At 51.4% G+C, this 26,199-nt stretch overlaps 1 protein-coding gene across 4 annotated transcripts in view; it reads right to left on the bottom strand.

Annotated features, from left to right (window-relative positions):
- Positions 1-17,075: 17,075 nt before the first annotated feature.
- Positions 17,076-26,199, bottom strand: part of LOC133356749 (serine/threonine-protein kinase WNK1-like) — a 149,352-nt gene continuing 140,228 nt past the window's right edge. For all 4 annotated transcript variants that reach the window (XM_061574403.1, XM_061574404.1, XM_061574405.1 and 1 more), the window contains 2 exons: positions 22,064-23,316; positions 17,076-21,815 (listed from right to left, as the gene is read on the bottom strand). In XM_061574403.1, coding sequence (XP_061430387.1) covers positions 21,495-21,815; positions 22,064-23,316 — 1,574 coding nt within the window. In that variant the 3' untranslated portion in view covers positions 17,076-21,494. The remainder of the gene's footprint in view (positions 21,816-22,063; positions 23,317-26,199) is intronic.

The following is a 26,199-nucleotide window of genomic DNA, read 5'->3' as shown; positions in this document are numbered from 1 at the left end:
TGTTGTCGCGCTCTTCCAAGGAGCCGCTCAAAAAGTGAGTTTTTTGTTGATTTTAATCCGACGTCGTATTTGTTACTTTGGCAACCTTCGCAAACGCGTTGGATACAAACTGTCCCAGGCCTGGGTTAAACAAATCAAAAGTCACATTTATTTGCCCCCCGCCCCCCATAGTTTCATATTTTGCAGGACCCGAATCTTAAAAGTATATATTTTTTAGGATTATGCAAATTCAGTAAATTCCCTTTAAAAAAAGCCTCAAAATGTAAATATTCGTAGACCTGGGTTAAATATCTACAAAGTTAAATGGCCTGTAGGAGATGTGTGTGTGTGCCTAGGGGGCATGCGTGTGTGTATGTAGGGGGCGTGTGTGTGTGTAGGGGGCGTGCGTGTGTAGGGTGTGTGTATGTAGGGGCCATGCGTGTGTGTGTATATAGGGGGTGTGTGTGTATGTAGGGGGCTTGCGTGTAGGGGGGTGTGCGTGTGTGTGTATATAGGGGGTGTGTGTGTATGTAGGGGGCTTGCGTGTAGGGGGGTGTGCGTGTGTGTGTATATAGGGGGTGTGTGTGTATGTAGGGGGCTTGCGTGTAGGGGGGTGTGCGTGTGCATGTAGGGGGCATGCGCGTGTGTGTGGGGTATTTGTGTGTGTGTGGGGTATTTGTGTGTGTGTGGGGTATTTGTGCCTGTGTGTGTGTGTGTATAATGGACGTGCGTGTGAGTTGTGAGTTCAGGGGTCCGTCTGCTCGCTCCGACACCGACGACGACGACGACCGGCGTGGGGAAGTTGTGGCCCGCGATCCGAGACGGCCGGGCTGATTCGACGGAGATTGGGTTCAATCCTACGAGGGCTGGAATACCGATCACCGGGGGCGGTGTGGCACGGCCTCTTGTGTAAGGTGAGCCCGGGCCCTTGGCACGGAATGCGCTAACAGCTTAGTTTAGCCGCCGCAAATTTAGAAGCAAGCGCGCGTGCGCGCGTGCGTGCGACCCACGTCTGCGGCGACGAGTACAGTGACCCGGCCTTGCTCCGGAGCTCCCGGCCAGTGCGCACACCGATGTATTGTCTGCTCTCTTTGTGTTGTAGTGTGTGTTTTTATTTCTCTCTCGCCCCCCCTTTGGCACTGCCGCGGGTGCTTTGGGTTGGGTCGCACACCGGGCTCGCGATTCAAGACCCCCCCCCCCCCTCCCGGATCGGTTACATCTACCCGGCATGGCAGTCAAAACGACGAGGCAAGTTTCTCAAACTACCACCCCCCCCCCCTCATCATCCATCGCCACCCCCCCCTCCCCCACTGCTTCTGTCCCCCCCAGAAATACTAAGTTTAGTGTAACGTGTGGGTAGTCCCACCTCTTTCCTGGCCAGTGTGGAAGAGTAGGCCAAATACCTATAGTGGGGGGGGGGGGGTGGTGGAGCTGTAGAGCTCCCTCTAGTGGTGGAGGCTTCTTCCGCCAGCAGTGAGCAGTGTCGCGAGCGAGCAATTGCAGGGCTGCGCTTCTACAAGTGTCTCTCTGGAATCCGTCGCGTCCGTCGTTTGTCCGGTTGGCGGCGCTTACTTCACATCTTTACACGGGGGAGAAATCTGCGGCTCGTGCGCAGGCGTGACTAAAACAGTGACAAATCTGTTGTTGCAATAACCCCCCCCCCCCCCCCATTATATTTATTTTTTAAAACTTTGCCGAGGTTTTTTTTTGTTTCGTCGCCCACGCTCCATCCTGTTTGAGAGTTCGGCGGCGGTCACTGGGAAGCAGACCCGAACGGGGCGCTAAATTACCCGCGGGTTTGTCCTTTACAGGTCGGCGGGGGGGGGGGGCACCTTCTGTTTGACGAGAGCATCGTCATCTCACGCTACCCTCCTCTGCTTGCCGAAAAGCTCGGTGCCCTCGCTCGCTCGCCCGCCCGTCCGTTCGTGCGTGAGTGCATGAGTGCGAGCGAGTGTCCGTGCGTGAGTGCGTGAGTGAGTACGAGCGAGCGTCCGTGTGTGCGTCTGTGAGTGCGTGAGTGCGAGTGAGCATCCGTGCATGCGAGCGTCCGTCCGTGTGTGAGTGCGTGTGTGCGTGCGTCCGTGCGTGCGTGAGTTTGAGCATGTCACCGGATTGATCCTGGGCCCCGGGGAATCGTACCCGGATCGCTGGGATTGTAGTCAAGTGGCTTCCACAACTGATCCCGTCAGTAGCAGGGGGTTCAATGAACCGATCCTGTATCTCTCCCCAGGTCAACTCAGCCTTCAATGTTTGTTGCGTAAAACCGCATTGGTTGGTGGAGGTGGGGGGGGACAATACATTTTCGAGCCAGAGTTGGTGTCGGGCCACACCTCATCCGCGTGTGCTGTGGTGGCCTTAGTAGTTGCTCGCTATGAGCAATTGGCCCCAAACAGCCTGCTGGGCTACACGAGTGGATCTTTGTTTTTGTGTACTTGTTTGTGTACGTGCGTGTCAGCAACAGGGGAGCGGTGACGTAGTGGTTAGCGCACTGCGCTACGAACCTGGCGACCCGGGTTTGATTCCCGCTCACGGCCAACACCGGTGACAATTGTCTGAACCGGTCTTGGGCCTCCCCTAGGTTGACTGAGCCTCAAATGAGTACCTGGTGCGGTGTGTAAACATCGCCACTCGGGAGACAAAGGCGGCCGGGCGTGGTGTTGGCCACCCACCCCCTCGTGTGCCGTGCCGGCCTTCATAGATGCTCTATAACAGCACTTGCCCCTACAGTCTTTTAAGGCTATACAAGGGATCTTTGTATTTTATCAGCTTGTGTTGGCCTTCACAGGAACACAAACAGCACTTGCCCCAACAGCCTGTGAAGGCTATAGGGGGCTATGTGTCTTGCTGTCTTGGTAACATTTACCCCCAGTTGACTGGGAGAAGCTCATAACTAACACGATGGGAAATGCTGCCAGTAAATACAGCTGCAATGTTCACTGATTGCAGCTCAACCGCTTGCTGCAGAACAGGCGGCTTTTGTCGCAGCAGCAGACTTGCATCAGCGGCACGCACGATAACACCAGCAGCAGCAGACAAGCACGGCAGCTGTAGCAGCAGTCTCGGTCATGAAGCCTCGTCTGGTGCCAGATTTTCTTGGCACTGTAGGCTTCTTCAGGCCTAGCAGGGCTTGATGAAATGATGGTTGTGGTGGCGGTGGGGATTATGATAACAAAAACAATACTCCCGGTGATGGCGATGATGAAGATGTTGATGGTAGTGGTGAAGATTCTGTTGCTGATGATGATGATTATTATGATGACTATTATTGAAGGACTTACTGGAAATGACAATGGCAATGATTGTTTACAATGATGACGGCAACAACAACGACGACGACGACAGAGGTGATGGTGTGATGCCGGTGGTGAAAATGATCGGTGATGGTAACAATGTTCTGGTGACGACGATGACATTGATGATGTGAAGGCGAAGGTCTCGACGGCATTGAAGATGATGATGATGATAATTATCACGGCGACGATGATTGCAGCAGTAGCAGCAGCGTTGGTCTGACCATGCCGGCTCGCGGGGTGAGGTAGTAGATTGTATGGTTTTAGGGTCACACCCTCGGTTGGGAGATAACTATGCAATCTACTGTCTTTCCCGCGGGTGCGGACGTCCTGCAGAGAGACCCAGCCTTGCACCCACCTCGCCGGACTCCCGAGCGAAGGCAGAGGCTGCGATTCGACGCGAGCGTCGCGGCGTCCCGAAGGAAAATACCCGTTGTTTTTTACTTTTACACGAGCAAGTTGATGAACGAATCGGGATCAGGAGTTGACTTCCCGAGTGGAGCCCATTGAGCTGAGAAGGGCGGCTCGGCATGGCCTTGGGTGTTCGGGGGAGGCGAGTAAAACGTGCGGGGCCACGTGAGCCAGTGTTTTCCGTGCTTATTTAGTGGGCACATTGTTAAAGATGAATTTAATTTCGTGCTGTTTTTTTTAGGTGGCAAAATAGATTTAGTATTTCCCCCCTCCCCCTGCCCTGCGACATTAAAACATTTAGGGACTGTACAGGCATCCCTCCATATACAGATTTTGAAAATTTGCCCATAAAGCGAAATTCCGTTTATCGAACCACGTTTTTCCAAACTGACTTCTATTGTATCGTTGCAGATGCGTTCTTACGGTGAAAAATTCGGCCCCAAGAAGTAATCATAAAATCACACTTGAGAATGCAGCAGGCATTATTTTGACATGTACATTTTAGGATAAAATATGAATAGTAATACTCAAAATAAGTCGAGAAAAATTAAAAATACTTTACAGTACTTTCCCGAATCTTTAGTGAAATGAGTGCTCGGATAAACGACAGACCATGTGCATTGTTTTTATTTTTTTCACTATATTACAACTTACATAATTCAAAATCCCGTAAGTGCACATTTAACATAACACGTTTGAAATTCGTTCCGGAACGTATGAGTTACATGATAGCGAAAGTTGGTACGTTGACGTTCCACTTTAAAGAGAGATTGCCTGTATGCACTTCACGTCCCATCGGCCACACGGCTTGTCTTTTTGGGCGTGCGTACATTTCAGAAGCACCGGTTCAATAGCGAGTCCAGAGTCTGCTTGCGCGCTGAAACCAATATTGCTAAAATTACGAGCCTACGGAACCCCCCCCCCCCCCCCCACAATCAGTGGCGATATAAAATAATCTTATTTTATATTTATAGAGCACCGTTGTTCAAGGGGCTTAACGTGGTTTAAAAAAAAAAACACCCACAGTATAAACAAAGAAATGCTTTAGATGGCACAGGGGCGTGCGAGGGATTAGGGGATGTGTGACCGCGATAGAGGGAGGGGGGGGGGGGTAGCGGTTAGGAAAAGGGTAGCGGGGTGGGGAGATGATGGTGATTCTACGGGTGCTCTGCTCGTTCTGCGCGCGCCAAGGATCAACACGAACCGCGCCGGCTGGATGAGGTAGTAGGTTATATTGTTTTTCGGCAGTGATTTTGCCGCGTTTTTGGAGATAACTCTATAACCTACTGCCTTCCCGGCCGAGTGGGGAACAGCAGCATGAGCCCACGGAGACGATCGGGGGGCCCCCCCGCTTGGGGCTTTGGTCGTGGGAGAAAGAAAAAAAACGTCGCTAAGCCACGCTGAACTTGTACGACTTCAAGGTTAGCGCACGCCGATGCGGTCAACTTAACTTTCCACCCCTTCCCCCCCCTCGCTGTTGTCCCTTCCCCAAACGTTATCTGTCGGCTTCACGTGGTGACACGGCCGTGTCCATTCAGAACTCACGCAGGCCGCTGCAAAAACCCTTTCGTGTTTGAGAATGGCCCAAAGAAGCAGATATCAAGGAGCTACGTTCAAGTGACCACTGTTCAACGCAGTCGGGGGGGGCTGGGTGGCAGTATATACCCAGCCTGTTGTGCCACTTGAGCGGAATGTGTCGTCCCGTGACTGTGAAACCGATATTTTTGACTCTCGTTGCTCGCCAATTTGAGTGCAGAACCAAACTTGACGTGACGTGTTGTCTCGCGCAGTCATCGGTGACTGTGTGCTCAGGCCATCAACTCGCGTGAGAACCCGGTTGAATCACTGGCTGCGACCTGACATTGGATGAAGCCAGGATCATCGTGCCCAGCTCTGTGCTGGCCTCTTGAACGACCTCTTCACTCGTCCAGTTTTTTTAAATAAAAGGGTTGTATATTATAATTATTTTAACTTGCAGAGTTTTAACGACATACCAGGCGGGAATATTTCCGGGGTTTGATGACGAAAAGCAATGCGGCGCCCACGTCGCTGAACAACAACAAGCTTCTGAGCGGGCAAATATTGTCCGCTAATTACACATTGAGACGAAAACATCGCGGGTTCTTCACCTTTCGTGCGGCGGTCGTGGATACCGACGAGGTGGAGCAAAGGATGAACAGCGTGCAAAGAATGACGGGGAGATGAGTGCTTTGGAATTGACACCGAGAGATGTGCAAGTGGAGCGAGGGCAATGTGAAATCAAATTAAAAAAAATGGGTTAGACCACGTAAATGTAAGATGTGTCGTTAACTCCGCCACCACGTAAACAAAACGTGCTAGTTACTAGCAACTTGAGCACACCGACCGGTGTGTTCGAGAGTAAACCCACAACATTCACAATTTGAGTACCGCGATGTTTCGCTGGGTAATAACATCCAGCCTCATTCGCGCGTCGATTTTCCACTATTTGTGACGGGAAGTCTTCTAACCCCCCACAAAACTTTTACTTTGAATAATATTCGTCGCCAACGCCTGCTGACGTGTTGAACGGACTCCGTATTGACCGGTTCGAGAGCGGTGGTGTTTGTGGTGGGGGGGGAGTGTTTTGGCAGGAGACCTCTCCGATGGTCGATGATCGATGGATGACTCCCGGTGACGGGAGTGGCACCCAAATGACAACTCAGCCCCGGCGGGCGTCCCCCCATCCGCGGAGATGGAGCAATGAGGTGAGAGTCCACCCAGGAAGCGAGAAGGATCGTGGCGCTGGTGTCGCAAGACCTTGGGGCCGGGGGGGGGTCTCCGTCAAGCAGTGGATAGAGCGTGGCACGGGACGTGTTTTGGAGGCGAGTGCGTGCGTCGCGTTTGAGTTCATCGCACGGTTTATTTGCAAAGGTCGCCTCGGGTTTAGCTTCCGAGTTGTGACGAGTTATTTTTTTGTGCTCGTAAGGAGCAATACGTGTAATTTGATAAATACATTAAATGTTTCTACCTTAGTTTTTTCATTTTGCAAATGTGATTTACTGTTATTTTATTATAACTGCATTCGTAAATTAAGTCGGCCCTAAATATTTAATTAAGTGATTTCAATAAATATATGTGTTGTACATTAAACGCGTGACGTGGAGTCTTGAATTATGCATCCAGCAGTGGATAGTACATGTCTGCTGTGTGTGTGTGTGTGCACGCGAAACGGCCCAATGTGCACTGGTGATGCTAAGTGCACCTAGCCTGGCACAAGCCCCAGTGGAGATATCACGCCACGGGATGTTGTGCAGGATTGCCACGATCTCTTCATGATACGATATTTTATTTCACGATATGGCGATTATCGCGACATCTATCGCCCTTCATCTACTTTTTTGCATTTTCTTTGTAACGTTATTGTGCGTCGCTGTGCACTTTTAAAGAGTACAACTCAAGATCGCAGAAACGTTCTTAAACTGCATATTGCTTAACGTAGGCCTTGCCATATGGCTTCTAACCACTGCAAATTCATCCGTGATGATTGTCACCAAGTCGACGTGAAATGTAATCGCCATGCCAAAGTCACTTAATTAGTCGGGGGGGGGGGGTACATTTTACAAACCTGCGCTAGTTTAATGCGAAACGGCGAACCTTAATCCTATAAACTAATAACCACTATTTAACACGGTTTTTCTATCGGGAAGTTAACATTTCCGGCAAAATAAACGAGCGATATCGAGTAACCAACAAAAATACGACTACCACGGACCGTACGGTGATAGTATCGTCACATCGTGTCAATCCTGCAAGGAATAATAATTAGAACGGACGAATGAGCGGCTCAGCTGTGGCCCTGGGCTCAGCTGATGTCCGATTAAGCGGGCCCGAGACCCATGCCGTTCGGAGCCGGCTCGGGGTCAAGCGTGGGGGTCAAGCGTGGCTTTGACCCGTGGCTCAACTGTTGAGCCCGTGGCTCACCTTTTGAGCCATCAGCCCAAGCCTGGGCCTAAGAAAAAAATAGCGGGGTCGGCGTTCACATCTTGTTTGTTTTGTACGCGTCGCATAATTTTTTGTCTTCTTTATTTGTTTAAGAAATAAAGTCCTCGTAAATAAGTATTGTCCCGAAATAACCCAGCCCCGAACAATCTCGCACGAATAAACAACGCCGGGGCAACGTGACGTTGCTGTGAGCACGTGGTGAGTGGCATGCACGACGTTCTCTGCGTGGGATGCTGCCGTGAGTGAACCGGTTATCGCCGCTCACTGACACTTGGAGTTCAGTTGCATCCACCTGCTTCGATTCGATTACACTGGTCAACACACTTTTTCTGGCATAAGGTATTCCAACGGTAATTTTGGGGTGCTGATTCCAAATATGGCATCAGTTTTTGTCTATCACATCAGGTTTTTGAGATATCAAATATTGCATTTTCAATAAAACTGCAGAAGAAAAATATTAAATAAATGTGGATATCTACATAAAATGATATTATAAACACACTATCCTAAAAATACAGCACCACCTGAGCCCCCCCCCCCACTCCACTCGTTTTAGCCGCCCGGCACTCACCTCGTAAACATTACTCTAGTCAACCTTCCATTGTTGCTGGAGGGCGTTCGCCTCCAAACTCTCCAGCAGGGTCGTCCACGGGCCTCCTCACCCATAGAAGGGAGAGGGCGCTGATATAGCGGTATCAAGATCGACCCATCGACTCGCACAGAGACCCATAGACTCGCACAGAGACCCATAGACTCGCATAGAGACCCATAGACTCGCATAGAGACCCATAGACTCGCATAGAGACCCATAGACTCGCACAGAGACCCATAGACTCGCACAGAGACCCATAGACTCGCATAGAGACCCATAGACTCGCATAGAGACCCATAGACTCGCACAGAGACCCATAGACTCGCACAGAGACCCATAGACTCGCATAGAGACCCATAGACTCGCACAGAGACCCATATACTCGCACAGAGACCCATAGACTCGCACAGAGACCCATAGACTCGCACAGAGACCCATAGACTCGCACAGACCCACTGAGAGAAGCTGGAATGCGCTGGCATTTGCGCTCAACGTCATGGGCACGTCCTCCGGCAAGACGGGCACGCGCGTCTCATGCAGCTTCACGGGAAAATCGGTCTGGTAGGAGCCCAGCACCGGTGCCATCATCATCACTACCACCACATTGACTTGTGCTCCAATGTATCAACCGAGTACACCTGAAACGAGGCATCACCCGAGGCTGCAAACCCCGAGACGGACTGCTGCTGTAAGGACGCCGACGACGAGTTTTGAAAGCAAAGCCACTTTTATTGAGGTCCCCACAACACGGAACCCGACCAGAGACTTCGGCGATGAGGGACGGTCAGCGCAGAGCTGCCAGGCCACTCGCGACTGAGCAAGTTCAAGTTGCATTTATTAGGTATAGCCCTGTGAGCCATTCGGCTCTTGAGTCGGGTGCAACCGCAACAAACAAAAAACATGAACAAGAAAACATCTTAAAGTGACTATGTGACTAAGTGCAAACAGAAAATCCAGGAAAAGACAGATGATTGCTATGTATACTCCAAATTGAGTACATTTGTGTTATTTAGTCATTTTTAAATGTGTTAAATTATGACACTGCCACACGGTGGCGACGCTTGCAAACTACGTCGGTGGGGGTCTTTAACTCGGGCGGCCGGGGGATTTGAACCGTGAACGTCTGCAACAAGTGGCGAGCGCTGGGCCATGTCTGTGGGTCTCAGATCAAGTTCAAGTTCATTTATTAGGTATCGCCCTGTGAGCCATTCGGCTCTTGAATCGGGTGCAACCGCAACAAACAAAAACATGAACAGGAAAACATCTTAAAGTGAATATGTGACTAAGTGAAAACAGAGAATCCAAGAAAAAACAGCAAAATATTGCAGAAAAAGCACCGTACACCAACGCTGTGTGCAAAAATGCCAGTGGGATGCAAGTCAAACAACAACAACATCTTAGATTAAGGCCATCAGTCTTACTCCGTACTACAACAAACCAACATGGCCAAACCAAAAAACTTTTCGAAATCACCAAAATAAAGCAATGAAACAGTGATCGTAGGAACTGGACGGAATTTTCACAATAAACGACAAACAACATGTACTATCAAAACCCTGCAGCCATAGCTGGCTGCATGAGTCACTCCACAACAGCAGGAGCATCAGTCGGAGTATTATATTTTTCAATGCACGTGTCACCAATCGTGCGGCTTGGCGTGGAGGCAAGTGGGTGCCTTGCCCCCCTCCCCCCCAAACTTTGTGGCCAAAGCTTCCGAGTTCGGGGCCATTCCCTGGAGAACCGGCACGAGGTAGGTTTTCAATACAGTGCGTGGCAGGAACAAAGCGATGAGGCAAGAGGAGCCGCGATAGAGACACATCGAATATGCGAGCCCCCCTCCTGGCTGATTGCATCACCCCCCCACCCTCTCCCCTGAGCTGATAACACCGTGTAACAAAGAACATGTTTTGTCCCTGGGTAGTAAGTGTTATTTCCTAATTGCTTATGCCTCAAAAGTACGGAAGAATGGCTATTATTCCCCGCAAACTTTGCTTTTGTGAGCAGGACAGTGATATTTTGAAATGTACTTATTTTCAACGATAAAACGTGGTGTGCATTTGTGTCTTTCGTTCACGTAAAGTCCTGGTCACAAAATCCAAGTTTGTTGGGAATAATCGCAATTTGTTATCATTTTAAAGCATACGCAATTAGAAAATAACACTTGCTACCCAGGGGCAAAAATCGTGTTACATCATTTAATGTGGTCACTGCGCCACGCACAGAGCACCCACCCTACGTGCCAGGCCACGGGCCGGTGTAGGGAATCGGACCAAACGCGCTCGCCCGCAAGGCGCGCCGAGCCGTGGACGGTGGTGGCCACTGCGAGTCAGGAAGTCGCCGGCAGCAGTCAGCTCGCAGCAGAGGTCGCAAACGGGTTTTGATTCCTTACCCGTACCCGGCCGCACCAGGGTCGCAAACGGGTACCTGATTGCGACCTCTGGGATGAAGCCATGTTGCAGGCGCGGGTGGGTTGATTCTAGGAACTTGAATTGTGAGAAGAGACAAGATGTTGGGAAATGCGTGACAAACAGTTACTCACCAGTGACTCACGGTCTACCCGTACCCGGCCGCACCAGGGTCGCAAACGGGTACCCGTACTCGTACCCGGCCGGGTACGGGTAGCCGGGTATCGGGTAGGGTACGGGTATCGGGTACCCGGTTGCGACCTCTGGCTCGCAGTGCAGAGCGGGGACGTCCCGACGGCGGTGACAGAATGGCAGACACGGGCCAAGGGCGGTGATGGGTTCGTGAATCTTCCTGTGATGAAATCTTGACATAAAGCTTTCGTGACTGCAGGAATTCGTATTCTTTGGTTCTTTCGGTAAAGTCACGCAGGTAGGTTCAAATAAACTATCTATACGTGACTTTACCGAAAGACCCAAAGAATATGAATTCCTGTGATGAGTTTTGAATGTCACCTGCACCCCCCTCTCCTCCTCCCCACCCTCCTCGTGGCGCGCGTGGTTTCTTGACCGGCTGCTCCGGGTTCTCTGTGGATTGCGAGACGCTCCGGAAAGTAAGACGCACCCCGTGAAGTTTAACACTCATCTTAGTCTCCCACACACACAAAGACAAAGGTCCCCCGTGTAGCCTGTAACAGACAGTCGGGGCAAGTGCTGTTAGCGAGCACCCATGAAGGCCGACACGGCACACGAGGTGATGGGTGGGTGGCCAGCACCACGCGCGGCCCCCTTTGTCTCCCCAGTGGCGACGTTCACACACCTGAGCAGGTACACATTTTGAGGCTGAGTCGACCTAGGTGAGGCCCAGGACCGATTCAGATCATCGTCTCACTGGTGTTGACCCGTGAGCAGGGAATCCAACTCGGGCCCCCCGTGGGTGGAGTGAACCGCTCCATCCACACACCGGATTATAAGACGCACCTCCCAACTTTTGTTTGAGACTTCTAGATTTGAAGCTTTCGTGACTGCAAGGATTCATATTCTTCGGTTTTTTTCGGTAAAGTCACGTAGGTAATTTTAATTTTTTAATGAATAAAAAGTAAAATAAAAATAAACACAAGCTTCCGTCTTCAGGTGGAACCGTCACAGCACGATAGCTGTATCAAGTGAGAGAAATTCCAAGAAAACCAGTATATATACAAGGATTGTTTTCTTGGAATTTATCTCACTTGATACAGCTATCGTGCTGTGACGGTTCCACCTGAAGACGGAAGCTTGTGTTGCCTCCGAAACGTCGTGATTTTTATTTTATTTTACTTTAATTAATTTTTATTTAGTTTGAGACTCCCATGGGGCAAACACGTGGTCACTATCGCCTGCACATTACCGGCGCGTGCCGCGTTATTCCACTGCTTGGACGAGAGCCTCCGCAAGCCGTGCAGGGCTATTTGACCATACTTCATCACCCCTGGTCACTGTGGTGGAAGGTGGGGGGGTAGTGGTGGGGTTGAAGTTATGGGGAAGCCGATGGGATTTGGATGCACTGCCTTGTAACACACAACGCGTATGCAGTGGGGCGACCGTGGTGCACTGTGACAGGCACAGACATTTGTTATTTTTTGGGGAGCGCTGAAAATGACCCAATGACCCCCACCGCTCGGCACGTGCCGCATGTATGTTGAACGTCTGCCACGCCGCATGTACGTGTGTTGAACTTCTTTCGCGCCGTACGTAGCCAGCCACGCTAAACGGAGGTGCGGTGGAAGGACAACAAACTAAACACACAGCAAGCAGTGTGTGTGTGGGTGTATAAACCGCGCATGTGGTTTATATATAGGGAATGTAAATACTGGTCTTCCAAGGCTCATAAACCTTGCTTAGTTTCTGAGGTGTGACGGAAACGGACACGGGGAGACCTGGCCAACCCATCACGACGCGTGGACCCTCCTGCAAAACGACACTCTCGTCTTACTGAGGCTCTCCTAGGAGCTAAATGTATGGAATGGCTGTGTGTGTGTTCAGCGGGTGTGTTCAGTGTGTGTGTTCAGTGTGTGTGTGTTTTCAGTGTGTGTGTGTGTTCAGTGTGTGTGTGTGTTTCAGTGTGTGTGTGTATTCAGTGTGTGTGTGTATTCAGTGTGTGTGTGTGTATTCAGTGTGTGTGTGTGTATTCAATGTGTGTGTGTATTCAGTGCGTGTGTGTTCCAATAGACTTAATGTTAAATCGGACCCTAGGCTTCTATGTCAATGTTAAAGGCTCCCATAGACTTGAATGTTAAATGCTCCCATAGACTGAAATGTTAAAGGCTCCCATAGACTTCTATGTTATAGACTGCCATATACTTTAATGTTAAAGGCTCCCATAGATTTCAACTTATCGGTCTATGGGAGGTTTCTCTGAATCCAACCCTCAGCTTTTACTTTTAATTCATCTTGAAATTTTATTTCCATTTTCTATCTACGTGACTTTACCGAAAGAACCAAGACTATGGATCCAACCCCTTCGCTCTTAACTTAGCCGCTCGCGTCTCCTGTCCCGCTAGAGGGCGACACTTCGCAGTGAAACTCTCGGCCACGGGGCGTTGTGGACTTCAGGGAGTCATATTCTTAGGTTTTTTTCGGTAAAGTCACGTAGGTAAAAAAATTATAATTAATAAAAGTAAAATAAAATAAAAATCACGACGTTTCGGAGGCAACACAAGCTTCCGTCTTCAGGTTTATTAATTTAAATTTTTTTACCTACGTAACTTTACCGAAAAACCTAAGAATATGAATCCTTGCAGTCACGAAAGCGTCAAATCTAGACTTCAGGGAGCTTCTCACTCAGTGCGGCCGCTGCGTCTTCCGTGGCGAGACGCGAGAGGGCGCGGTTGCCCTGGGGGCACGGGGCACGGAGCCTCCAGGGCAGCCGCGGGGAGAAGAGGCGAAGAGGGGGAGGAGACGGCACCGACAGAGGGGATGAGACACGGAGAGCTTCACAGAGACAGAGAGAGCCACGGGCAGGGGGGGAGAGGAAGGGCTGCAGTCTCAGCCACGGCACGGGAAGGGCCTTGAACAGTGCGGACGGTCGTGGAAAGGGAGCTCCAGACAGAGGGAGCAGCAGAGAAGAAGGAGGAGCGATCCTTCCCCATTTAGAGCGCAGCTTAACGGAGGTGTGAATGACTGCGAGAAGGGCTGGGTGCAGATGCAGCACTTGTCAAAATTTTTACATAGAAAACAGGGGGAACATAGACATAGAGGAGGGAGAGAGGGGGTAGAGAGAGAGAGGGGGTAGAGAGGGGGTAGAGAGAGGGAAGGGGTAAGAAGGAGGAGAGCAGAGCGTGAAATATTTTGTGAAATCTTTCATTTAAAAAGGGGGGGGGGGGGGTGGCACATAAAGCAAAGCATTGAAAAAAAACCCAAAAAAACTAAATGATGAACGAAGCAAAGTGCCGACTACACCGAGCATCTTCTTGTTTCCTCTGATCGTAAAAAAAACAGAGAGGGTGGCCTCCTCGGGCTGCTGGAGCAGAGAGCACGGGTAGTGGAGCGAGGTGGGACAATGGGTGGGTGGGGTGGTGTCTTCGGTTTGCTCGCTGGGATATCCATGATGGGAATTCACATTTTAAGTGACGTAAACATCATGTTAGCAGTAACTTTAAATTATTTTGCAGACTTCCATAGTTGGGGAACGTTTCACTGCGATGCAACTGGTTGCGGTTTGGAGAATTTGCAGTCCCTATGCCAATCCACTGCTGGATCGAGGGCCTTCTCAGGCAGTGTCACGGGGGTTATTGACCATACTTCACTGGGTACATGCGTTTTAATGAGTTAAACAGCTCGATTTTGTTGGTTAGGTAATATTTAATAGTTTTTTTTAGATAAGTCACTTTTTTGCTTTAAGAAAAGTTTCATCATTAAAACAGCAGTTTAATGCCAAATCCCATCAAAGCAGCGCTCCCGATTGAAGGGAGATTACTATTTTACCGTTCTCACGTTACTTGAACAGTTTTTTTTGTGTGGGGCAGATTTCGCTGTAATCTTACCGCTGCAATACCGGGGAAATCCGGTTTCTTGTTCCGTTATTGCGGGAAAGCGGCAATTTCTATGGGAACTTCAATAGAACAGCGCCCTCTTCTTGGTTCTTTCGGTAAAGTCACGTAGAAGGGAACTAATAAAATAAACATAATAAAATACAATTCTCACGACGTTTTGGTGGTGTTCATTCAGACGCTATCTTCCCGACAGACCTGTTATTCACCTGAGGACGGCTGCTTACGTTGTGGCCGAAACGTCGTGAGAATTGTATTTTATTATGTTTTATTTTTATTATTTTATTATTTCCCTTCTACGTGACTTTACCGAAAGAACCAAGAAGATGAATCCCTGCAGTCATGAAAGCTTTAAATCGAAAAAGAACAGCGCCCCTTAGCGGACAGTTTTGCAGCAGCTTCGTTAAAAACTTTTGAGGGCCCCAGGTTGGGCCACTCTGAGGGCCCAATGCTGGGCCACTCTGAGGGCCTCAGGCTGGGCCATTCCTGCGGCAAGTGGTGTGTGGTCGTGTAAAAAAAAAAGTGGGGAGGGGAGGCTGCCAGATGCGTCACCGTTGAGCCTCCCAGAAAACGTGGGTAGTTTTACAAATGTTCACCGGAACAAACAAGGCACCAGGTACTCATTTGAGATCGGGTCGACCTAGGGGAGGCCCAGGACCGGTTCAGATAATTGTCACCGATGATGGCCGTGAGCAGGAGTCGAACCCGGGTCGTCAGGTTCGTAGTGCAGCGCTAACTGCTACGCTACCGCTCCCCGAAGACACACACCTACACACAACCGCCATTCGCAACTAAGTGGCGGTGACGTCACCACGACGCTTGTGCCAGGCTATGCCTGTTGAGGCCACGTGAAGTGTCGAACGCCCCCTGGCAGGAGGTCATGGGGCAGATCCAGATGCCACAGGTCGACTGAGACGACTGGCTGATGCACCACCTGTGCCCCCTACTGTGCCAACTTGCTGTGCTTTAGCCATCCGGCGCTCTGCTCGTTGTTGTGAGCATAGCTCCTCTGCTCTCCATTGTTGTCGTATGGCGCAGCAGCGCCTCCAACTCTTTTGAGCTGAGCAGCAATTACCAGATCATTGGCATACATAATGTAGTTGAGCAATAGGGAGCCATTCCTTGACCGCACCCGATCATTAATCAGCCTCCCACTTGTATCTGTACCAAATGTAAATTCCTCCGGTACAGCTATTGAAGGCTTCACGAACTACGTGGTCAAAATAGATGTTAAATAATGTGGGACCCAGAGGACATTCCTGTCGCACCCCAATGTGTACAAGGAATGGCTCTGACTCCCGGCCACGTAGTTTTACCTGGGCCCGCTCACCATCATGAAGGTCCTTAATGATCGTGAGCAGAGGGTCAGGGACTCCGAAAGCACGAAGAACAACCCAGAGCCCAGGCCTACTGATGGTATCATAGGCCTTCACCAGGTCAATAAAGCAGAGATGTAGGTCTTGTTGGAATTCCCTACACCTCTGCTATAGCAGTCGGACAGAAAATGTCATCCGTGCCGAACCGCCCTTTCCTGAAACCGCATTGGGGCTCCGCGAGCCTCTCCTCAGCGTGCCTAGTAAGGCGATGTTGGATAATCCTTGCCAGGACCTTTCCCGGCACACTCAGCGTGCCTAGTAAGGCGATGTTGGATAATCCTTGCCAGGACCTTTCCCGGCACACTGAGGAGTGAGATGCCCCTGTAGTTGTTACAGTCTGTGCGGTCCCCCTTCTTAAAGAGGGTGACCACCAGGGCATCCTTCCAGTCCTAAGGAAACCATCCAGTGGTCCAGACTGTTGTTATGATGTCATGTAGGGCAGTCTGTGCACAAACGCCACCCTCCCTCAGCATTTGTTTGGGAGATCATCTCTGCCCGGTGCCTTTCCTGGTCTCAGACTATGGATTGCCTTCAGTACTTCCTCAACAGATGGCACCTCAGCCAGCCACTCACAGGGGGTGACCTTCTTCCAATATTTGAGGCACCGCAGCCTCAGCAGGGTCATCCCTCACTTTGTGCCACACAAAGATAAAGATCCCCCGTATAGCCTTAAGAGACTGTAGGGGCAAGTGTTGTTAGCGAGCACCTATGAATGCCGGAACGGTACACGAGGGGGTGGGTGGGCCAGCACCACGCCCGACTGCCTTTGTCTCTCTAGCGGCGATGTTTACACACCGCACCAGGTACTAATTTGAGGCTGAGTCGACCTAGGGGAGGCCCTGGACCGGTTCAGATTATCGTCACTGGTGTTTGCCGTGAGCGGGAATCGAACCCAGGTCGCCAAGTTCGTAGTGCAGCGCGCTAACCGCTACACTACCGCTCCCCACGTACACACACACCAGCACACACACACACATGCACATTCGATCATGATACAAAAAACGAAACATCATAAACACTTGGACTCCATAAGCTTCACGCTTTGTATATTGTAGCAGTTTATACACGACCATCATACCGACATTGGCTTTCTCCTGCCGCGGCATTACTGCGCGACTAACAACAGGTCGCGACAAAGCGTATACTTACTTGATAATATCGGCGTTAAGAAAAGAAGGACAAGGGAGAAGTAACGGGGAACAATAACAAGAAATAATAAACGTGTGGGGGTTTTCTCATTAATAGTCGTACATTCACTTTAACATTTGTTTTTGAAAGTCGCAGTTCAGACACAATAAGCTTGTTCGATCCACCCTGTTTTGTAACACGCCAACGACAACAAACCTCTTTAGCCTTACAAACTCTGGGGGGGCAAGTGCTGTTAGCGAGCACCTGTTAAGGCCGGTGCGGCACGCAAAGGGGGTGGTGTGGCCAGTACCACGCCCCGGCCGCCTTTGTCTTCCCAGCACCGATGCACACGCACCACCGCTAACTGGGGTTTCTAATTATTTTTTTCTGGCTGAGTCAACCTAAAGCGAGGCACCGGGACAACTTCCGGATATCGCCCGCCAGCCACTCTGATGTCAGCCGTGGTGGCCGTGAATACAACCTCGGTGGCGCAGTGCGCTAACCACTGCGCCACCGCTCACCTCCACACACAAACACGCGCGTGCTATCAATACCACAGGCGTACACATACTACGAGCACGTGAACAATGTCCAACCTGCACCGTGAAACAAGAGGCACTCGTTAGCGATAACAGCATTAGAAGACTCGACGTCTCCGAGGCATGGTGTGCAGACGCAAGCATTTATAATTCCCCTGCGTCGGGATATAGATTTTTTTGGTGATTTCATTTTTTCTCTCCAACGTTTCAACGTTTTTTGTACCTCTCTCTCTCTGTCTGTCGAGTTGGTTGACTGCCACACAACAGCCGAACCGACCTTTTGACGGTAAAAGCGACCGCAGTACAGGCACGGTGACATCGTTTGCGCTATCGGCCGTTCCGATTCGACGGCGCGCGATTCCTCTCTTACAAGGGCCGAGGAGCCAATAACCCAAACCCATCGCCTCTCGCGGCATTTAAGATGCCCTTGCGCGGACCGGCACCCACCCAACAGTCGGGGCAACGTTGCTCACACTCGCCCATTCCTTTGAGCTCTCCAACCTCGGTTGTAGGTCCCCCCCCCGAAACCGCCACAACAAACTTGTCTAGGGGTGGACGCGGGGGTGGAGGTGGTGGAGTAATTGGATCCACCACAACCGAACGATCGGCGGGCAAAAGAAGATCGCTCTCGAAATCGGCGCGCTCGCTCGCACGGTCGAAATCGGCGCGCTCGCTAAGGGGTTCGTGATGCGAGTTTTTGTTTTGTTTTGTACGATCATGTGGACGTATTGGCGGAACACCGGTGCGGCATAACACACCGGTCCTCATAAAACTGCCTGACAATGTCGCCGTTACCCATGAGTGAGCTGCAATACTCTCCATAACAAGTTGCCTTATGATTCAGCAGCTGGTTTACCATTCGAAAGTGTGACACGGGTGGATGCCACCGTCCGCCAATAAATGATTCTGGAAATGAATCGAGGAATCCTCCGACCAGGTCTCGGGCACGAGAAATAAAATCTTGCCTTTGAAACACGGAGCCAGACAATCGTCACCAGGCTGGGTGCTGCTATAAGGCAACAGACTGTGAAGCTTTGCGTTCGGCTGCTCAGTACCATTCGTCTCGCATACTGCTTCGCACATCAACACGAGAACGGACTTTGACGCACATGTTTCTGACCGAGGTTCGTGAATCGCGGGAAAAGAAATAATCATTGAGAAAAATGTGCTTGTCTTTATACCGCGCACCGGTGTGCCGCCAATGACGTTCGTATGTCCAATTATTGAATTGCTATTGTCTAATAGGCGAGCAATGGATACGGCAATGATCGATCATGAAAATAATTATCACGCAATGGCACCACGCGTGGATCTGTGAGTGCAGGGAATGGGGGTCGTTTTTGAGTCGCGCAAACGTGGCACGTGGACGTTCCATCGACTTTGACCGTCTCGACGAATTCTACGAGCGAGGCAAAATAATCGAATTTTTATCCGTGACCCCCCCCCCCGCCCCCCAGATCACAGACGAACAACTCGGGAGATATCATGGTGAGAAGAAGGAACATCCCACGATACCGGAAGAGGTTGAGAAACAGCTCGTAAAGGCGTTGGCACGGGAGTGGTGCATAATTAGCACTGCGATTGCAAACTTCCCGGGACAGCCATCGTTAGAGAGGGGGCGACCGACGATGGGGAGAGTTGGGGATCGACGTGAATTATGAATCGTTAATTCCCCTTTTAAACTTTGGTGGCTGAGTTGAGAAAAATAATCGAAAGCTGCGATGGCCTTCCAAAACGATTTGCGTGTTCCCTTTATTTAAACGAGTGTCGAGGGGGGCGGGGGGGATCAGGACAACTTCTCCTGTAGACATCCAACAACACAGTCCGGTACTCAATTTTAACCGATCCCGTTAATAAGAGAGATGATGGGCTGAGAGCTGACACCGTGGCGTATAATTACTTCCCAGAAAATGTTACCACGTGAAATCGTAAAACGCAGCCCCTAAAACTAACGCACACCTAACAAGCCCCCGCGAAGCTCGCACGCGCGCTCACAAAAGCGACATTAACTCGTCAACACGTCTGCGTGTACATTTGGCATTACAAATGTGGAAGGCACACGATGTAGCATGGCCTAAAGCTCTGTGGACAGCGGTTAGAGCCAGGACATTTACCATTCCCTCATACCGTACCAACGGCCGGTCGTATAAAACTACCTGGAAGAGGGTCTTTACTTCTCATAAATAATAAGTGTTAATAAATTCCATCAATTCCCGATCCACTATTAGATAAAGCTCATCCCACCCTATATGTGTTTTTTTTTTTATTTCACCATGCTTGGTCAGCACGGTTTGATGCAGGCGGATTGAGGGAAGGCCCGGTTCTGATATCACTCAGTAAAGTGTATTCGGCTGGGACCAGGAATCGAACTCGGGTGCACCGGGTTCACAGGGCGGCGTGCTAACCGCCTGTGCCACACTCCACACGGCCTTTCCTGCTTGCCGCGCTTTGAGTGACACGAGAAGATGAAATTCAATGCGCTCTGGGGTGCTTTGTACGACCGGACCGGTTACTGGTTGTCTGACAAAACAAAAAAAGCATGCGGCTCCACGGAAGTGGCCGCAGCATTAAATAGGAAATATGTCTCTTAATTTTAAAAACAGTAGCAGCATCCTCTCTCCTCTACACACACACATATATATCTTCTTTATTTAAATCTCATTGTCGTGCAAATTTAGAGCGCAGGTGATGGGCTCGCAGTCTTGCCCAGGCAGGTGTAGTTGTCAATGTCATCGTCTTTTAATGACAGGCCTTTTGGAATATATTCAGCCATTTGTGGGGGTAGAGCGGTGGTGGGTGCCCGGTTGGATGCCCTGTTGTAGGGCACAAATGCCATCCAATCACTGCATTCTGGGATTGTCCACCGAGACCGATCCAGGGCATTGCGGCTCCCAGCAGCCTTTCACAGTTTGGTATAAACAGCTTACAAACAAACAAGCCCCACGCATTCTATCCTGGCCGTGTTTTAATACCACAATCTCATTGCATATTCTCGCTAAGGATTTTAGTACCCATTACCATATATATATAATATCACGTATACTTTTGTCTGTGTTTTTGTGATGTTTCTTTTTGCAATAGAATACCCAAATTCACAGCCTTTGTTCCCGGAGTTAACTTGATGTGTTTCTGCATTGATATGCATCCCCAAAAAAACCCAACCCCCATTAATCACACACAGTCTTGGGCTTGCGTTACATATAAGTTGGAGACGGCCTATATGTATGTTTTTATTAATGGTAGCGCACTTGAGGGGGTATATTTCATGTGTTGCATCAAAAAACTACTTCTCAGCCAATTTTTGATGGGGGGAGGGGATATAGACATTCGTGAACTGCTCGCTCTCCCCACTCCCCCCCCCCCCCCCAAGAAAGGATTATGTAAACCGCTATTTATTTTTTAACAAACGTGTGAATGAAGCCACATCGTCTCGGCTACTTACTCAAGCAAGGTAGGGTGGGGGGCGGGCGGGCGTGTTTCATTCTGAGTTGAGGCGTTGGCTTCAATTGGAATCTCGACATTCGCGGGAAGGTGCTCGAACGACGCAGTCGAGCAGTCGTTGTTACGCGGTCATCGGCGTTACAGCCTCCCGCAAACCTGGGCCCCCCTCCCACCCTGCCCCGCCCTGCTATTACTGCACAGCCCACGTTTAAAGTGCACAAGGAAAATAATAAAAACTTTTGCTCGACCGCCTGCCTTCGCCGCCACGTGCTGAAACTATGAACCTACACAGCGCCGCGCACGCACACACACGCACGTGCGCGCACGCAGGAAGGAAGGAGGACCTCAGAATCCAGGCGAAGCCCTGCCCAGGCCCGGCTTGTGCTGTGTGGCCACGTGCGTCATGGCCGTCTGCAGGCCTGGTGCCGTGGGAATGCCATAGCCCATCGTTGCCGCTGGCTGCTGGAAGTGTGGGAGCCCCACTGAGGGTGGCAGGCCGTGCCACGTGCTGTGGTAAGCCGCGTGCGGTTGCGCCGTTGCCCCGTACGGCATGGGGTAGGCCGGGGACATGGGAGCCTGCAGTGGAGTGAGAGGCCTGCCGGGCTGGGTGGCGCCAGGGGCGCCCATCTGGCTCGGCACGGACAGCTTGCGCGTCATCTGGGGCGTCTGGAAAGGCACAGGGTGAACGCGCGGAACATTAGAAGACCGTGGTGACATTCGCATGCTGTCACGCCTGCTCCTGAAACCTGTCGTCATAGCCAAAGTTATCGATTCGTGAAAAGGTGAATTTCCAGAAGGAAGGCTTCTGGTGAGTGCTTGCGAGTAGTAACATCGCAGTGTTGCAAGTGAGCTTTTGCCCTCATTCAAAACTCGGTTCATAGATTTACAAACACGCCGCCCAATCGGCTACTCACGTCCGGCTGCTGATGCATCGGCTGCCTCTGCTGCACGCTCGGAGCGCTGACGAGCCGGCCTGCTCTCGCCCCGCCGGCCCCAGCAACACCACCAGCGGCAGCTCCTCCCTGCTGCTCAGTCCTCTGCCAAATCTGCCTGGCCCCGGCAAAACTCGCCCCGCCACCGCTGCCGCCGCCACCGCCACCGCTACCGCTGCCCGGCATCCCGGACACCCCGACTGCGTCGCGCGCCCAGTTGTCAAGCAGACGGTGAAAGTCGTCCGTGAAGGTCGTCTTCTTGGCGACGTTGGGCATCGTCAGCGAGCCGCCGTTTCCCCCGAGGCCTACGGCAGGCAGGCTGTGCTGCCGCGACACGGGCGCCTGAGCGGCGGGCTGGCACGCCGGTGGGGGGGTCATCTGGCCGGCGAGGGGCCGGTGGATGGTCGGGTCGCTCGACCAGTTGGGGATGAAGATGGTCGGGCTGGGCGCGGCGCTCAAGCTGAGCTGCGTGGGTCGCACCGGCGGACTCACCTGCGCAGAGGCCGGAGGCGGCCGGAAGCCCTGGGGATACTGTCCGGTGTTGCCAGGCTGCTGCGGCAGCTGAGCCGAGACGGTTCTGCTGGTGGCAGGATCCGTGTTGTTGTTGTTATTGTTGGTGGATGTAGTGGGGTAGGATTGTGGAGCTGGCTGATTCGTTAGTACCATGCCTTGCTGCTGCTGCTGAAGCTGCTGCTGCTGCTGTTGGTGCTGTTGCTGATGTTGTTGAAGCTGCTGCTGCTGATGTTGTTGTTGTTGCTGCTGATGTTGCTGCTGCTGATGATGTTGCTGCTGCTGCTGATGTTGATGCTGAAGCTGCTGCTGCTGGAGCTGCTGCTGCTGAAGCTGTTGCTGCTGATGCTGTTGCTGCTGCTGATGCTGCTGAAGCTGCTGCTGATGCTGCTGAAGCTGTTGCTGATGCTGCTGCTGTACGCTCTGGCCCAGCTCGACGGCACGCTGGCCTGGCGAGTTATGAACGGAGGTGCTCTGCTGCGTTGCGGGCTGGCTCGCTCTGCCCAGCACGTGAGCGGGGGCTCTGGATTCGGCCTGCTGAGCTGGCCCGGCGCTCGGTTGAGAGGCGGGCTCGGCAGGCGCGGCGTTGGCGGGAGTCTGCTGCTGCGGACGTTCAGTTAAGTTCCTCGCAGCGGCGGGCGTCGTCGCCAAAGGTGATTCCGGGAAGCGTGGTTGCAGGCAGCCGACGACCTGAGCGATGTGCGTCGCTCCTCCCATGCCGGTCCCTGCGGTGCAGAAATTCCAGCCGTCGCTCGCGTGGGCAAACACCGCCAGGTCACCTTAACCGTCGTCACCACTCAAGCTGTTAGCCGTCACTTCTCAGTATCGATCGCCGGAAGTTTAGAAAACGTTCTTTCCAACATAATACTCTCCAGTAAACGGAACGAGATCGCCTCGCTCGTGCGTTGAAAAACTACCCTTGAATGTTAAATCGGACTCGTTTCTTGAACAACACGGACGGTAAGTGCTTTCAAGTCCTAGCTCATACCTCATTTTGCAGTGTGTCCTGAATTGCTTTAAGTCCAATTTGTAAATTTAAGGACGCTGCATTGTCAACCCTTATTAGTGTTACATTTTCTGCTGGGAAGCTTTCATAATAACCCAGGTGCCCCCTGGCTAGTGCTCATCTCTAATTGCCGTGGTGCTGGCCAGCGTCTCCGTAGGAAGGCAACCACCACAAAGTGCTGCTCATTTTACTAAACTCGGGCCAGAATTTGAACTCAGAATTCGAAAGTCGGAAGTTTATTACCCCCGTGTAAAGCCCATTGAGCTGTAGGAGCTCTTACTCCAAGGGAGACTTCGGCCTTCTGCACAATTGGCGAGCTGGGCGCTCCAGCCACGGCGACGCACAATTCTGTATGGCCCTTCACGAACCCGCGCGGGGGATTGTAGCAACTGAAGGCGCCGCGAGCGAAAGACAAGCAAATGAAAACAAACCGGCACGAATTGAAGAGCGTCGCTAAAGACCACTGTCGTTTTCCCGCGGAGCATTTTCAAGCCCCACAAAACAAAACAAACGAAAATCATCTTTGGAGGTAAAAACGACAAAAAAAACGACCGCAAGCGAGGGAGAGGCAACCGCGAGCGGCAGACCTGGCGCCGCGGAATCAAGGGAAGCGGGAGTGAGGCCGGGCAGCCACGGGAACTCGAGCGCAGGCAGGTTACCTTTGCCCCTCACATTAGGAATCGCGGGTGCATGTAAAATAATACATTTATTGTTAAGCTTTATTGTAAAACGACTGAAAATTAATTTATAAAGATGCCCAGTTTGGGGCGGGGGGGGGGCAATTCCACCCCATGCCCCCCCCACCCAAGAAAACTCTGCCCATGCTCCCCCTAAACATTTTACAGCTCCTCCGCCACCTCATAGCGTGAACAATAAACTGCTGCACGGACATCTTGGGACGGGGGGTCAGGGGCAATGGCAGAGCCAGGATTTTCAGGTAGGGGGGGCAACCCCTCCAGCAATGAAAAATGATAGTGGAGTTGTTAGTAAGTAAGGAGTTGTTAGTAAGTGAGGAGTTGTTAGTAAATAAGGACTTGTCCCTTGCTTTTTATTCGACGCGTGTGCGGCGATGGCACAGCCATCGATCGAGGGCGGATTCGAACCGCGTCGTGTGATCGGCATCGTGCTCGCTGAAGGTGAATGCCTTCAGGGAAGTCGTATACTGTATACACAACTGCGCACAATTCTGTGAGTCACTTATAACTGCTTTGCCATTGCTTATTGCCAATTATAGACTATTGTCCTCTCATCTAATAGATTCCCTGGCACATAATAATATGCTACACAGTGGCAGTGGGGGTCGCAAAATGCCGATTTATTACTAATAAACCCCATTCCAACGAAATTAGGGATCCGATCGAAATTAGGGATTTCGATCAGATCATTGGGGGGGCACGTGCCTCGCCCCCCCACTGGCTCCGCCAGTGGTCAGGGGGTCAAGTTGGGGGGAGGGACGGCGTTGCATCAAACGATACAAACACAAGCAGACATGCAGAAATAGTGTAAATTAGGCTACGGAAAGCCCCAAAAGCTCTGGTGAACACGTGGTGTGTCGTCTGGCTTTTAATGGTTCCTGACGTAATCGTATTTTACCTGTGAGGAGCGGCTAACGATCGAGACGGCGCACGTCAAAGGGTGAGCGTAACGAGCGCGGTTAATCGACAAGGGATCTCGCCACACCTGAGTGATCCTTTGTGCCGCTTTGGTTGCATGCAACTCGATCGCTTATATATATATGTGTGGACGTCTCCGCAACGGGTTGCCCAACCGGTTGAATAGAAACAGACTCTACGGCAGATATAGATTCTGCACTCTCAGGCCATCTGCTGAGCAGACCCGTAGCATCACGTGCACATTTGCGAACTCGTGATTGGCTGTCACAATCCTGATGTGGGTGGGGGAACCAGAAAAAAGGGCGGGGCTCTGTGGTATAGGGGCGTGGCCAGACACACCCTAGGTTTGAAGTTTTCGTGACTGCAGGGATCCCATACTCTTTGGTTCTTTCGGTAAACCCACGTAGTGATTACATTTATTTTATGGTATACCTACGTGACTTTACCAAAAGAACCAAAGAGTACAGACACATCCTCTTTGAGCAACTACTAAAGAGCTTAGATGTCGGCAAAGTAGTTGCGCGGGCGATTAGGTTACGCGATTTTGCGAGCGATCTGGTTGTGTGACCGGTGGACCCGGCTTCTTGGTCCACGCTCTCTTGGTTTTGATACCGGCACGGCGCTGGCTGGCTTCCCGATTCACCGAGATCCCTCTGCTCGGTGCCGGTTATTCACCGAGGCCTAACGCCAAAGTCACCCCGGAATGCACCGGAAACTCCCGTGCCGCATGCGAGCGAGGGAGAAGCCGCGACTGTGCGATCAGCAGGGGGGGCGGGGGGGGTCTGTGGAAACCTGAGGAAGGCTTACGTCCGATCCAGAGATCTGCCCGATCGGGCGAGGAAACCCACAGTTCACTGATGCCAGCAATTACCGCACAGCGAGTTAAATATAATGATCAAATTTCGTTTTTTTTGTACGCATTTTCGCGCGAAGAATGGAGTGAAGTCGGTTACACTGCCCGAATTCGTAAACAAGGCTCATGGTCGCTT

Source organism: Lethenteron reissneri, chromosome 55, assembly GCF_015708825.2.
Source record: "Lethenteron reissneri isolate LAM-NWPU_2019-01 chromosome 55, ASM1570882v1, whole genome shotgun sequence".
In the NCBI taxonomy this organism is placed as follows: domain Eukaryota; kingdom Metazoa; phylum Chordata; class Hyperoartia; order Petromyzontiformes; family Petromyzontidae; genus Lethenteron; species Lethenteron reissneri.
The sequence above is the reverse complement of the archived record's forward strand: the minus strand, read 5'-3'. Positions and strand labels throughout refer to the sequence as shown.